This window comes from Lynx rufus, unplaced genomic scaffold (assembly GCF_022079265.1).
Source record: "Lynx rufus isolate CCGP_SWC_20201006 ecotype Redwood Valley unplaced genomic scaffold, mLynRuf1.p SCAF_3, whole genome shotgun sequence".
In the NCBI taxonomy this organism is placed as follows: domain Eukaryota; kingdom Metazoa; phylum Chordata; class Mammalia; order Carnivora; family Felidae; genus Lynx; species Lynx rufus.
In genome coordinates, this window is record NW_025814845.1 from 182,128,257 (window position 1) to 182,143,487 (window position 15,231).

Consider the following 15,231-nt stretch of genomic DNA (forward strand, 5'->3'; position numbering starts at 1 on the left):
GTATTTATGTGGTAACTAATACTGTAATTATATATATGTATATATAAATAATTTTGTATAGTTAAGAATCTTGCAACAGGATTTTCTTCAGAAAGATCAGTCACCGAAAGTTTATGAATTGCCATAGTATTTTTGCATTTCATATCTTTGCAAGATAAGGGAGCCAAAAAAGCTCTAAATAGTCCAAATGATACCTTAGCAAAAATAACCAAAATGTCAAAAAATAGCTAAATGAAATTTATTCGTTGCAACTTAGTTTAGTAGGTCATAGGATGGGTGGAAGTGCTTGTTTAAAGTAGAAGAATTTTATTAAAAAAAAATTTTTTTTTTTTTTTTTAAATATTAAAGGGGCACCTGGGTGGCTTAGTCGGTCAAGCATCCCACTTCGGCTCAGGTCTGATCTTTCCGTTTGTGAGTTCGAGCCCCGTGTGGTGCTCTGTGCTGACAGCTCAGAGCCTGGAGCCTGCTTTGGATTCTGTGTCTCCCTCTCTTTCTGACCCTGTCTCTCTGTGTCTCTGTCTCAAAAATAAATTAACATTAAAAAAAAAAATTTTTTTTTAAAGTAGAAGAATTTTAGTTTTATCCCCCTTTTTCCCATACCATCATCCATCCCTTGCACTTGATTGTTTTCCAGTGGCTTCTTCACATTTTCTGTTTTATTGTCTTTCTATGAAATCTGCCTGGCAAAATCCTACCTTGGATGGATTCAGTGGAGTATTTTGGCCAAGGCTGATGAGCACAGCTGGGAAACATTCACACTGCAGATAGGTGCTCTCAGTGAATGTTGCCCCTCTCACCTGAATCCTTAGTGCTGCCCACAGTCATTCTCCTTTATTCTTCTGAAATCTCTCAGACCCTGCCTCTCACCCTGACATTTAAGGCTCAGTCCTTTCTACTTCACATCTCTTACAGATGCCCTCCTCTTCCTACGAACAGATCTGCTAACCAGCCTCTATCTACTTTCTTCTTTCCCTCCTTTCCTCTGGTTTCAGTAAAAGAGGTGTTTTCTGCCTATCTTAAGCTAATCATTTTCCTTACACCTGGGGTCCCAGTTGCTCCTGCTTTTTCAGAGACCACCCACTATGTCCTTTCTTTTCTGCATCTTCAATATCTTCCTCTACTAGTTCTTGCCCAACAAATTTTAAACATGCTTTTAACAAAACTGTCTTCATGCCCATCTCTGCCTGCTTCCCTTCATAGACTGATTTCCTTGAAAAAAATTACCTAATGACCTCTTTTATCCTTGTCCCTTCCCATCAATAGATGCATTCCATTTATGGGATTGACCCTCACCACCCTGCTGTAATTGCTCATTCTAAGGTCTTCAGTAACCTCCTTGTTGCTAAATCCAAGTGTACACTTCTCAGTACTTTTTTAACGTGACAAATATTTGGCATTCTTACCAGTACTCTCCTTCTTCATACACTTTCCCCTTTTCTAACACATGCTCGTTTCCCTCCTGTTTTTTTGTACCTTTTTAGTGTTCTTTTCCTCCCTGTCTCTTAAATATCAGTGTCCCTACAGTCTCCGTCTTAAGTGTCTTCCTTTTCACCCTCTCCCCAAGCCTTCTGTTCCACTTCAAGTATTTTTCTGACTAGATGCCTTGCAAGTCTGTCTCCAGCCTAGATTTCTTCTCAAACCCAGCACTGCTAAAACTGAATTTATCATCTTCTCTCAACAAAAACCTGTCCTTTCTCTAGTTGCTGTAAACGTATCCTCATACACCCAGTTGTTCAAACTAGAAACCTAGGACTCAGTCTCTGACAGCTTTCTCACTGCTTCATGTTCCACATCATAGTAGTCACGAAGTCCTATTATTGATTCTGCCGTTGGAAGCTTACTTGAATTGGTCTTGTCTTCATACCTAGTATTTTGATGATTAGAAGTCTTTCCATTCGTACTTTAAAATAATAAAAACTATATAAAAACCCTAATGTATCTACAGAACAAAATTTAGAAGGCAGGCATCTATTTCTAGAAATGACTTTGATGTAGTTAGAGAGGTTAGCAGGAAGGAAAATACTTGCCTGCAACTTTGTACATTTTATAGCGGGAGATACCATCTTAGATAAATCAGCTGTTAATATATTGAGAATTGATCTACATGCAATTATTTCTTTAGCTTCATAGTAATACTTGTATAGGAGTGTGCCTTTTATGTACACTTGGAATCATTAAGTTATTAAATATTCTTTCCTCATGAGTTTTTATCTCATACTGTAGACAAAGTTGTTTATTCTGTAAATTTAATAGACTTTATTTGGTAAATCGTGTTTTAAAAGATTTAGAAAGTATTTGACCTACTTTTCCCAAACTGATTTTAGTGTATGGTTTTTAAATTGTTTTAGAAACTTAATAGTGTTCAAAGTCATTTAACCTACAAATAGATCCTTAGAAGAAGCTTTTCATTTTAGGGGGAGTTCATCATAATGTAAAAATAAAATGTAGAATATTGTCTTTCCAGATATATTTTTAATTTATCTTTAAATAAACTTTATTACTCTACTAATAGCACAGCATACACTATTTTAGGAAAACATTGATATGTAAGAGTTTTTACTTAAAAGCCTTAGTAACTTTCCATTGTAATTTAAATTTTAAAGTTCTTGTATTTTTTTTTTTTTAATTTTTTTTTTCAACGTTTATTTATTTTTGGGACAGAGAGAGACAGAGCATGAACGGGGGAGGGGCAGAGAGAGAGGGAGACACAGAATGGGAAACAGGCTCCAGGCTCTGAGCCATCAGCCCAGAGCCTGACGCGGGGCTCGAAATCACGGACCGCGAGATCGTGACCTGGCTGAAGTCGGACGCTTAACCGACTGCGCCACCCAGGCACCCCTTAAAGTTCTTGTATTTTTAAAGGTGATATTATCTCTACTGCATATGTAGGTTTCGGAGCTCTTATTCTTTAATGTTATAAATTATATTGGTACATTTAGAAAAAAGCAGTTGCGGAATGTTTCATTTTATTGTCAGTTCACTGAACATACCTCTCTATGGGTATCAGTTATTTTGTAAAGTTCTTAAATAAATTTCTAGTATAAAAAACAATATAAAGTATTGCTGAAAATATATGAGAGGAGAGCAAAAATGATTACATTCTTGCCCCCACACCCAACAGTTGCTTTCATGCAAGCACTTTAGTATGTATCCTTAGTCTTTTAAAATCTATAGGCAGTTTTTGCATATTGCTTGTTTTCCTCTTCTTTACTCTATGATGTTATAAACACAGGCAATATCTTTCAGCCTTCATAATTACGTGGTTGAAGGCTACTTTTGCCCAGTAGCATCCAGCTTGTTGTTTAGCATTTAGTTTTCAGTTTTATCACAATTATAGCATAATGAACAATTCCTGCATTATAGTCTCCCTCCCCCCACATTTAAGTTTGTTTTCTTATATTAGCGGTGGAGAGATAGAATTACAGGGTCAAAACTCGGTTTTAGTTCTTGATATAGTATTGCCAAAATGCTTGCCAGAAAGGTTGTGCCAGTTTACGCTGTCACCATAGTGACTGAGCATTCCAGTTTCCCTTTGCTGGAAGATTACAGCAAAGGAAATACGTGTAATATAGCAAATTTAATAGTCCCTTATTTTAATTTGCAGCTGGACTTTAATATTTTTATCATTTTATGTTTACTGACTTCTTTTTAAATTGCCTGTTTATACTTGTTCTTCTTGGAGTTTTTAATTTAATGTTTTTATTTTGTTTTTTTCCCCCATAAGTTCTTTGTATAGTAAAGATACTGATTTTATTTCATACTTCTTTCAGATTTTTTCCCCAGTTTGTCAGTTACTACTTATTCTGTGTAAATTTAGGATTTACTTTTATGTGAATAAAATCCTTTTTATTTCTGCAGTCCATATTTGTAAGAACTCAGTTTTTAAAGCCCATCCTGTTTTCTTGCTTGTCTATCTGTCTGATTTTTATCTTCCTGTTCTATATTTAATCTACTTAGATATTGCCTTGGTGTTATGGTATAAGGCAGCCTTTTTCACTTGTAAGAGAATTAAACTCTAAGGCATCCATTGTTTACTGAGAATTTATTTTTCTTCTGTGTCTGGACTGGTACTGGGTAGGTACCAGCCTTGGGAGAATTAAGAATTGTCACTTAAATCATTTTTCTGTGTTTTGTGTTTGAGATGAAGAATCCTGGTTAAGAAATGCTGTTAAATCTCTATGTTTATCAAAAGTATTAGCAGATTGTCCCATCAATTGGAAAATCCTACATCATCTTACACTGTAGTATTTTTATGAGGATTAAATGATAAAATGCTCATAAAATACTTAGCATGGTGCTTACCATATAGTAAGCAAAATGGATGTTAGCTATAATTAATTTTCCTCATTACATTTTTCTAATTGAGTATTTTTCAGCATTTTGGTGGGGGGTGCTGATACTAATTTACTCATAGGCACTCAATATGATTGAGTATCTCTTGGGGCTAGTTTTCTGCTCTCCCAACTTCTATTGCTACTTTTATTTTTCAGATATTTGTTTTGTCAAATTCCAAGAAGAATCCCATTGGGAGTTCATTAAGCCTATATTTTTTAAAAAAATGAGATGTTTATAATACTTGTCTTCCCATTAGGGAAGATAGTTTGTTTTTGTACTTAACTAAATTTTCTATTGTCTTACAGAGTTTACTGGTGCTTCTTTACATAGGGCGAAATTACATTTAGTCTTAGGTGTTTTCTTTTTGCTCACTGTTAATCAGTGGCATCATTTTTCTCCAGGAAATTTTCTCTGTGATTGTTGGTGATATTTTGAACTTCTCTAGGTTTTCTAATACATATTTTTAAGAACACTACCTTTTCTGTTTTCAGTGTTAATATTTCTGTTTCATATTTTTCCTTTTTTTTTTTTTACCGTTTATTTTTGAGAGAGCACGCACATGTGCACACATGAGCTGGGTAGGGGGCAGAGAGGAACAGAGAATCTTAAGCACGTTCCTCGCTGTCAGCATATAGCCTGACGCCTTGAGGTCATGACTTGAGCTGAAATCAAGAGTTGGACGCTTAACCGACTGAGCTACCCAGGCGCCCCTCATATTTTTCCACTTTGTAGAACTTTGAAAACAATGTTAAATAACTGATATGTGTCATTCTTGTTTTTTGTAGGGATGTCCTTCATGTTTTATTTTAATATTGTTGGCTGTTGGTTTAACATATACTTGTTTCACCTCAGATAATTATTAAAGTAGGGTGCCTACTTTAGTAATTGGGTAAGTTGGTTAAGTGTCCGAATCTCAATTTTGGCTCAGGTCATGATCTCATGATTTGTGGGATTGAGCTTTGCATCAGGCTCTACCCTAATAGTGTGGAACCTGCTTGGGAGTCTCTCTCCCTCTCTCTCTGCCCCTCCCTGACTCATACTTCCTCTCTCTCTCTCTCTTTCTCTCTCTCTTTCTCTCTCTCTCTCTCTCTCTCTCTCTCTCAAAATAAATAAAAATAAAACATTAAAAAATTACAAAAAAAAGGAAGAAAATTATTAATGTAATATATGCTCATTGAAAAAACCCACAAACAGTATAATATATACAACTATAAGAAAGTGTCACTCTATTTGTACTGTTTAAAAAAATTTTTTTAATGTTTATTTTTGAGAGAGAGAGAGAGAGAGAGAGAGAGAGAGAGAGAGAGAGAGACAGCATCAGTGGAGGAGGGGCAAAGAGAGAGGGAGACACAGAATCTGAAGTAGGCTCAAGGCTCTGAGCTGTCAGCACAGAGCCCAAAGGGCTCAAACTCCCAAGCTGTGAGATCATGACCTAATCTGAAGTCGGATGCTTAATTGACTGAGCTACCCAGGCACCCTTGTATTTGTACTTTTTAAGATTTTTCTGAATTAAGTGTTTGAATTTTATCACTACTTTTTTGAGATGCTAAAATTTAACCTCTCTGTAATCTGTTAATATATTATTGTAGTAGATACTCTAGCAATAAAACGTCTACCATATAATTCCTACTTCTCATGGATGATAATCCTTTTAATATTTTGCTCTAGTGAATGGGATAAGTTAGGATCTTACAGTCAATGTAGCTTGGATTTGTATTCCTTTTTGACATTTTTAGCCGAGTGACCTTGGTGAAATTATCTAACTCCTTTGAATGTTATTGTTATTATTTGTAAAGTGAGAAACCTAATATAACCCTACTGTTTAATGCCTTTCTCTGCCCCTTGAATTCTAAGTAAAGTTATCTGCCCATCTCTTTTACTCAGTCCTTCTCCAACCTGCAAGTTCCACACTTGGTGGAAAGCCAGAGTCCTTCACAAGGTTATGTAGAAATCTTGTTTTCTCCTGATTCATCTCTGCTTCTGAACGTCTGCTTCCACCATTGTTCTTTTTGTTTCTCATCTCTTTGACCCAGGCATGAAATTCAGTACCTTCCTTGATAGTCACATAATCCTCAATTTTTTTTTTTTTTTAAGTGGGGAAAATTTGACTTTGGTAGAGTATTCAAGATTTAGGGGGAACTAAGGTAGCAGAAATAAAATTTGAAGTAAAGCAATTGGTATCACTCTTAAATGTTTTAAGCCACTGTATTCTTGGCTTTTATTGGCCATTCACCCACCTTGGCCTTCTTCTCTCCCTGCCCTTTCTTTATCTTGCTTACCACTACATTTCTATTAAAAACAAACCTTTCTCCACGTTTCATGAAGAGCACTTCTAACCTCTTTGAAACTTTAACACAAACCCAATACCCAGGTCTTTGGGAGTATTAGTTTTTTTTCTTTTCTTTCTTTCTTTCTTTCTTTTTTATTTTTTTAAAAGGAGTAAAGGATTTGAGCAAACATTTATTCTGTTTATTTTTGAAAGAGAGCACGAGTGGGGGAGGGGCAGAGAGAGGGAGACACAGAATCTGAAGCAGGTTCCAGGCTCTGAGCTGTCAGCACAGAACCCGATGCCGGACTCAAACCTATGAACCGTAAGATCATGACCTGAACCAAAGTCAGATCCTTAACTGACTTGAGCCACCCAGGCGCCCCTAGTTTTTTGTTTTTGTTTTTTTCTACAAGCAGTTTTGGTTCTAGCCCTTAGTAACTTTTTCCTACCTCATTGCTCTATTTTGTAAGACTGTGTTCAATTAGTTAATTAAAGTAGCCTGAAAGCATGCAGGCCAGGACACATGGTGCATATTTTGAAGTTTTCCTTCCCCTTCCCATCACTGCAGCTACTTAACTCATGTTAATTGTAATAGGTGTCTGGCAGCTAAATCAATTTGTTTATGGTACGTGGTTGACAGTACCTCTTTCTATTTCATTAAATCAATTTTTCTGAGATCTTTTATGTCACTTAACCTCATGGGATGATTTAAAAGTTAGAGTTTGTTTTTATGTGTTAAAAATATTAGTGTTCACTTGTTTTGCAGAAAATTAATTGGTAAAGCTAGGATGGCTACAGGAGGAGGTCCTTTTGAAGAAGGCATGAATGATCAGGAGATAGCAAACTGGAGCACTGAAGGTGTTGATGACCGACTTAACAATATGGTATGATAACTTCTGATCAGCGGTGTGTCGTTAACTACTAGTGTTAAAATTCAGCTTTCCCCTGCCTTAGCCAAATCAAACTCACTGAGACTCTTTGTAAACACAGTTTTTTCTTGCTGGCCAAGACATTAAATGACCCTGGGCTATTTGTTATATTAGTTGAAGACGTTTTTGTTTATAGTTAACAGATATTAATTTATTATAAGATTTTAAAGATGTTCTATGGAAAACCAGTTAAACAAATTAGAGGTCTATAGCTGGGTTTTAGGAAGAGACTAGAAAAAGGAACTAGAAAGTTGTCAAGAATTGCTTTTTCACTACCCTATTTGTTTCTGAATTCCTTTGCTTAACACAACTTTCTTTTCGCAGACCAGTTTTCTCTCTTCTGTGGTTCATGTGTACTTTGGTTGCCCCTTCATTCAAAAGTTTCGTTTATGGCTACAATTATATACTGACTAGTTATCTTTTAGTTCCAATTTGAAATTTTTAAAGTATGATCATCCCAATTTGGATTAGATATACATCTCTTTTCCAGTCATCTGTGGCCAGGAAGGGGTAGGGTAAGTAGAACAACAGGTTGGCAAGAACACCCACACATGGATTGATTGGGGTGGAGAGACAGTTCGTAGAGAAGGGAGTTGTGTTATAAATGAGGAGAATATCCTGTAAGGGTTTACCGTAGTAAAACTAGACAGTTCTTCCAGTATGGCTAAGGTAGGAATTTATAGACCTTTTTGTTGAATGACTTAGGTTATGTTGGTATAACTAAATAAATAAAAATGTTTTCCCATTAAAATCTGAATCATATTTGTCATTTCACGTCAGGCCTTATCATGTAGTGCATTGTTGCCTGTAAAACATAACAGTAGTTATGTTTATTGCTTACTATATGCTAGCCACTGTGCTAGATGTTTTATGAATGTTGTTTTTAATCACGTTTTAAAGGTGACGCTATTTTAGAAATTAGGAAACCGAGACTATGGGAAGTTAAATTGCTTAGGGTCATACAGTGGAGCTTTTCTTCAGATAATGGTAATTACTTATTTATTTTTAAGTTTATTTATTCATTTTGAGAGAGGGAGAGAGCTTGCAAACAGGGGAGGGGCAGAAAGAGAAGGAGAGAGAGAATCCCAAGCAGGTTCTGTGCTGTTAGCATGGAGCCCGATGCGGGGCTCGAATTCACGAACCGTGAGATCATGACCTGGGGCGAAATCGTAAGTTGGATGCTTAGCTGACTGAGCCACTCAGGTGCCCCAACAATAATTACTTTAGAATCCAGGTGGATTCCAGATCTGTTTTCTCATCATACACATTGATTTTAAAGGAGGTCAGTAAAGGTATCTATAATTTATTATACTATCCAATTTATAAATAGTAGGGAACCAGTTTTTAAAAATGGTTTTGAAAGTATCCAGACTGACTAGAGTTTGGGGATTTATGTTTGTTAAAGATCTATGATAGGAAAGTAATCTCTTTTCTGAAGGACCATCTGTGAAACTTAGGCTAGATGTAATAGAAAATGCATTAGTAGAAATAAATAAGGTCTCTTAAGTCTGTATGTTTATGTGAAAAATGTTTTGTCATTTTTAACTTTAAGACTGACCCCAATTTTTTAAGCATATCAGATTACTTTCCTGGTTTGATAGAGGCCACATTAACTTTTGCCTTTACTTTTTTAAAGGATTGGGGTGGCCAACAGAAGAAAGCAAATAGATCATCAGAAAAGAATAAGAAAAAGTTTGGTGTAGAAAGTGATAAAAGGGTAACTAATGATATTTCTCCGGAGTCATCACCAGGAGTTGGAAGGCGAAGAACAAAGACTCCACATACGTTTCCACATAGTAGATATGTGACTCAGATGTCTGTTCCAGAGCAGGCAGAACTAGAGAAACTCAAACAGCGGATAAACTTCAGTGATTTAGATCAGGTTTGTGAATTATTTTAAAAATCCAGTTATAATGATGAGAAATTTTTAGAATGAGTTAAATAGCTTAAGAGTAAGAAGTGAGCGGTTTCTTTTTTCTTAGTTTCTGTGTATATGGAAAGAATTTTAATTAGTGGTGTTGGTATTAGGTTCTTTGGAGGGCAACAAAGACTTTATTTCTAAACTTGCTAAGGACAAGTCTTTTGTGACTTTATTACGTATACTCTGTGACTAATGTGAATAATTTCATTCTGGAACTAAATTTTGCATGTTAGTAACTGAATAAGATGGCAAAAGGGAAGATCCAATTTATCACTGCATAAGGGAATGGTCTACATTACCTCAAATTTAAAATAAAGCTGTAGTTGGTCTTATAATTACTGAAATGAAATTTGGAGCTAAAAGCAAATGGAAATGATAATGAACTCTTGACAAACATTTTATGGTCACATCTGTACTTTAGAGAAACCAACAGTTTACCAAATACACATAAAGGTACATTCAAGTCTGGGTTGATGGTGGTGGTGATCCCATATCATTTAGTCATCTGTATACTAATTTTTGAACATTTGCTATTTAGCAGGCACTGAGCTGAGTACTTTTTCAGACAGTGCTTCATCTAAACATATCTTTGTGGTGATGTTTATATTAAGATTTAGTCATTGGGTCCAAAGCCCATACAAAATCTGTGAATAAGTTTGATTAGCAATGTGAGTTATAAATATGGTGTGTGGTCCTAGTACTTCATCTAGACTAATCTTGCTCATATTCATCAGTTGAATTATGTCTGAGAAAATGAGGAATAAGACAAGTTAATCAAATTTTGATATTTTAGTAAAAGAATTTTGTAGATTTGAATCTCTTCTGTGTCTTAGTACAAAAGTAGTATATTTAACTATACTTCCTGAATCAATAGCTGATGGTGAAATTGACTAAGAACATTGGAGTTTTTTGAAAAAAAATTTTATTGAAAAATTAACGTTTGTGGGGTTTGTTTTCTTTTTCATACGTAGAGAAGCATTGGAAGTGATTCTCAAGGTAGAGCAACAGCTGCCAACAACAAACGTCAGCTTGGTGAAAACCGAAAGCCCTTCAACTTTTTGCCGATGCAGATTAATACTAACAAGAGTAAAGAGGCTGCTGTAAGTCCTCCAAAGAGAGAAGTGATTGGATCAGCACAATGTAAAGAGTTGTTTGCCTCTGCTTTAAGTAATGACCTTTTGCAAAACTGTCAAGTCTCTGAAGAAGATGGAAGAGGAGAGCCTGCAATGGAGAGCAGCCAGGTGGTAAAATGTTTCTTTTGCTTTGTTTTCATGAACTTCAAAGTAGAAATAGTAAGATTCAGTTTTACTGAGTTATGCACATAGGAATTTTAGTTGGGTACTTGTGTGATTCTCCTCATTAATCTTTCAGATTTATTCAATTTAGTGTAAACTTCTTTTTACCCATAATGATTGTAAAAGTGCCATATCTAGGTAAATTAGGGCTTCTGTTTATCCACCAAAGGCTGTGTTGCCAAATTTTGGTAAAGGGGAGTTTGAAACAATGTGATTAATAGATGATGGTAAGAATTTTTTTAAATGGTGATATATTTCTTTTGAAAACTACTTTCAGAAGTATTTAGAATACTGCTAAGGAAATATTATATAAACGTTAGAAAAAATTTACGTTAGTAATGGTTTAAAGGCATGCAGTTCTGGAAGTAAATTTTTTCAAGTAATGTAAATTAAAACAAATTTTGAAAATCTTTAATTCCCAATAATTAGAGTTGTTAGTATTGCCAGTTATGTTTTGATTAAATTCTAAATTTGATTCAGATCTTTTGCATGTATGAATTCAAATGATAAAGCTAGAAGTATCTTTGGTTATTGTATTTGAAATAAGAAATGTGTAGAATTGTTGGTGTGGAATAATTTATGGTCAGTTTTACATACTGTTTATTTTTATGCCTTTTTGTTTATTTTATTTGTTTATTTTTTACCTCCAAATGTTTTCCCTGCAGATTGTAAGCAGGCTTGTTCAGATTCGTGATTATATTACTAAAGCTAGTTCCATGCGGGAAGATCTTGTAGAGAAAAATGAAAGATCTGCTAATGTTGAGCGCCTTACTCATCTAATAGATCACCTTAAAGAACAAGAAAAGTCATATATGAAATTTCTCCAAAAAATCCTTGTAAGTTTTGTACCTTTTAAATAACGTATTGAGTTATTTTTGTGGTATGTTAGTGTACATATGCTGATGGCATTCTGACTCTACCCCAGAGGAGTTAATATGTTTTCAAAAAATCATGCCATCCATTATAACATTTTATTGCCCTTTTTAATAGTTGTATGATTTATACCACTAAAATATTTCAGGCTAGAGAAAATGAGGAGGAGGATGTTCGGACTATAGATTCAGCTGTGGGATCTGGTTCTGTAGCTGAGAGCACATCGCTAAACATAGATGTGCAGTCTGAGGCTTCAGATACCACGGTAAGCGGCTTTTTGGTAATTAAAAGTGCTGGAAATGAAGATTTAAGCTTTTCCCCCATTTTTCAAGATGATATTTTTCATAGGCATTCCTTAATGAAAAGTATATTTCAGGGAAGAAACTCTCAAGTTGTTAATGCTGTATATATTCTTTTTAAACCTGGAAATATAAAAGTTATTCTTACTAAGATTAAATGTTTTAATGGATGATTTGAAAATCTAGTAATTTCTGATCGGCTTGCAGAAACATGGTTTTTCTATAGGTTTCATTAAGCACAGCTTTACTCACTTTAAGATGCATTGGGAAAGTTAAAATTCATCGTGGATAAAGGAGCTGGAAGTACAAAGTACCATTACAAAGTATATTGTCTGTTGGAAAAGTCTCCAAGTTCTTTTGCCATTGAGGACTCATTTGAAGGCTGCTAGGATTTTTCATTCCTAGGATAGTTTTTGAACTGTAGTAGAACTAGATGACTGAAACACTGAAATGAAATGGGATACAGTAGCACTTACATTATGATTTATTCTTGTAACTCTGCAAAATGAAATTTATCAGAATACTGTTTTTTGAAAAAATAATCAGGAATTTACAGAACTTGGAGGAAAACTTTGTAAAATGAACTTAGTTTATAAAAGGTAGTGGGCTTTGGAACCTGCTTTTAAGCATTTTAATTTTAACAGGCAGACCTATCACCATGCATTAGTAAATTTGAAAACCTATTACAAGTAAAGCTTTTCTTATGAAAGGATAACCATGTGTGTCTATCTTTTGTTTCTGAGATATGTTCCAAAATACCATTCAGCATGAGGAATTTGAGGGTTTGTTTCCTGTTAGTATCACCTGCATAATTTCTTACTGCCTCCTTTCTCTTCCCTGCCCTTCCTAATTTGAAGAGGAAATTTGAATTTTTTTCCCTACAGTATTTTCACCAGGAGATACTCAGGGGGCTTGATCCAAACAGTTGTTGAAAATAGATTGTGTTGTGGGAAAATTGTTTTTCTGTTTACAGAGGTGCTGGGAATGATTTTTTCCTCACATTTCATTTCAGCAGAAATGGAAGAGTTGGGGAATGTGGGTAAAGGAATTCTCTTGGGGAGGAGTAGGAGATGGTATAATTATTCTAATTTGTATATGCATATGTAATGTTCACTGTGATGAGAATTCTTTCATAAACATAAAATGACATTATGAAAGTTGCTTAATAACAGCAGAATAAATGTTAAAATGTGCTTTAGTTGTTGTATAGTTGGGAAATTGCCTAGAATATGATATTCACTTGATTACAGTAAGCATTAGTCTAGTCTGCAGAAATTTGGAAGTCTAAGTTTATGCCACTTGGGGGAGGGTGGGTTGATTTTTAAAGAGATGGACTGGTAAATTTTTTGTATTTATTGACAAGGCTGGCTTGTATGTTAAACAGGAGTTTGTGTTAAGAAATTAATATGCTACACTATTTAATAAAGGAGGCATCTTTTAGTCTGAGAATTCGGCCGTGCATTGAGGACAAACTAGGGAACTCAGCTTCACAAGAACAGGTTTCAGACGTTACCACAAGTCCAAAAGGGAAAGGTGACAGACCTCCTCAGAATGACAGGGAACTGAGGCCTGATAGGAAATATAGCCGAAAACGTGGATTTCCCTCAAAGGTATATTTCACAATATTAATTTGGGAAGTCTCTAAATGAGCACCTCTTTTGTTCACATTTCCTCTTCCTTATTTGCTTTTCTCTTGTTGCTATTACTCTTAAATATGTAAGTTCTTAACATGGCTAATTATACTGTAATTTGCTTTGATAAAGTGTTGTCCCTTAGTGTTTTTATTCTTTTCTGTTTTCTTCTACTCCTCTCCATGGATTATATGTGGCAGCTGTATTTAATTTGCGTTAACAAAGGACTTGAAACTTAATCCATTTTCTTTTTCTTTTTCTTCTTTTTTTTTTTTTTTGCCTTTGAGAACTCAGGATAGAACATTCTTAAACCTTAACCATTAGTTGCTGTTTCTGTTATTTGTATTCATGATGAACATAGTGCTTTTAAGTTTTAATTCTTATAATCATTAAAGAAAAAGAAAATGGAGTAAGCTATTACTTTTCTGTCTTTCTAAGAATGAAGTATTTTTATAGTGCTTTTTTTTATTTGGTTTATATTTTTCTTGTTGGAAACCTCTTCCATTCCTTTTTTTTTTTTTTTAAGAAAAATACTTCATAGTTTGAAAAAGCAAAAAAAGTTGACTATGTTTTTGCTGTTTTTTTCCGCCAATGTTTGCTCTAAATGTTCTTTTAATTTTCCATGATTTGCAAAAAGGTGCTCAGGAAAGGTTTAAGAAAACAACTGCTTGTGTAGTTCCATGTAAAACAACTTTCAATAAAAGAGCATTTATAAAATCTTGTTTCCATTTGGCAAGAGTAAAATACTATTTTAGTAATTATGTATAGATTAGACTAGTTTCTTACGCTCTATTAGTAGCTTATATTAACTAGGATTGGTCTTTATTTTGTTATGCACATTTTCTTTTTCTGGTTGTTTAAAATGACAAAACTTGTATTTTGGCAGTTGATTTTGTTTTTTATATTTTTTCCTGGCTCCCACAATAATCTGAGGATTTAGTTTGAAATCAGCTGGGATGATCTTTAACTATAAAATGTTAAGCAGAAGGTGCCCCAATATAACAATAAATTAAGTAGCTGATTATTTTTTTTTAAGATTTTATTTAATTTTTATTTTTCTTAGAGAGCAAGTGCACATGCGTGGGGGAGAGGGGCAGAGCGAGAGAGAGAGAGAGAGAGAGAGAGAGAGAGAGAGAGAGAGAGAGAGAATCTTAAGCAGGCTCCACGCTCAGCATGGAGCTCAGTGTGGGGCTTGATCCCATGACCTTGGGATCATGGCCCTGGACACTCAACCAACTGAGCCACCCAGGTGCTCCAGTAGTTGATTAGTTTTAAAACTAATACCTTTGGAGAAGAGAATGTATGAGACATAATAAATATTCTTTGGAACTTAATCCTTTCTTAAGTCTTCTGAATAGTGACAAAACTTAGGAATTGATAGTTGTTACAGCATGCTATCTGCCAGTTTTTCTTTTTTTCCTGAAGTAGAAAATACTTACTTTCAAAATCCATTTTTCTGGTTTTTAGTTCCTTTGAATAATATCATTATATGTGAATATTATTCTCTATTGAATTGTCAGAGTTTATTCCAATTTGATTCTCTTTAATCTTTTGATACTTAGGGCCTTCCTACGGTAGTTCTATCAGTACTCTGTTCGTAATATTTTATTAGAAAAAAACCCTAATTTTCACCAACTGACTTCGTTTCTCCTCTGCTGTGCAGAATTGTGTTCTCCCCA

The 15,231-nt window shown here is 34.7% G+C and overlaps 1 protein-coding gene across 16 annotated transcripts in view; it reads left to right on the forward strand.

The window, feature by feature from the left end:
- PCM1 (pericentriolar material 1) overlaps window positions 1-15,231 on the forward strand; it is an 82,818-nt gene that overhangs the window by 5,298 nt on the left and 62,289 nt on the right. For 9 of the 16 annotated variants that reach the window (XM_047090556.1, XM_047090562.1, XM_047090553.1 and 6 more), the window contains 5 exons: window positions 7,371-7,488; window positions 9,170-9,415; window positions 10,426-10,695; window positions 11,415-11,585; window positions 11,771-11,887. In XM_047090556.1, coding sequence (XP_046946512.1) covers window positions 7,393-7,488; window positions 9,170-9,415; window positions 10,426-10,695; window positions 11,415-11,585; window positions 11,771-11,887 — 900 coding nt within the window. In that variant the 5' untranslated portion in view covers window positions 7,371-7,392. Of the gene's footprint in view, window positions 1-7,370; window positions 7,489-9,169; window positions 9,416-10,425; window positions 10,696-11,414; window positions 11,586-11,770; window positions 11,888-13,169; window positions 13,532-15,231 lie in introns of those variants that run through there. The other 7 variants (XM_047090560.1, XM_047090561.1, XM_047090564.1 and 4 more) reach the window with 3 other exon arrangements.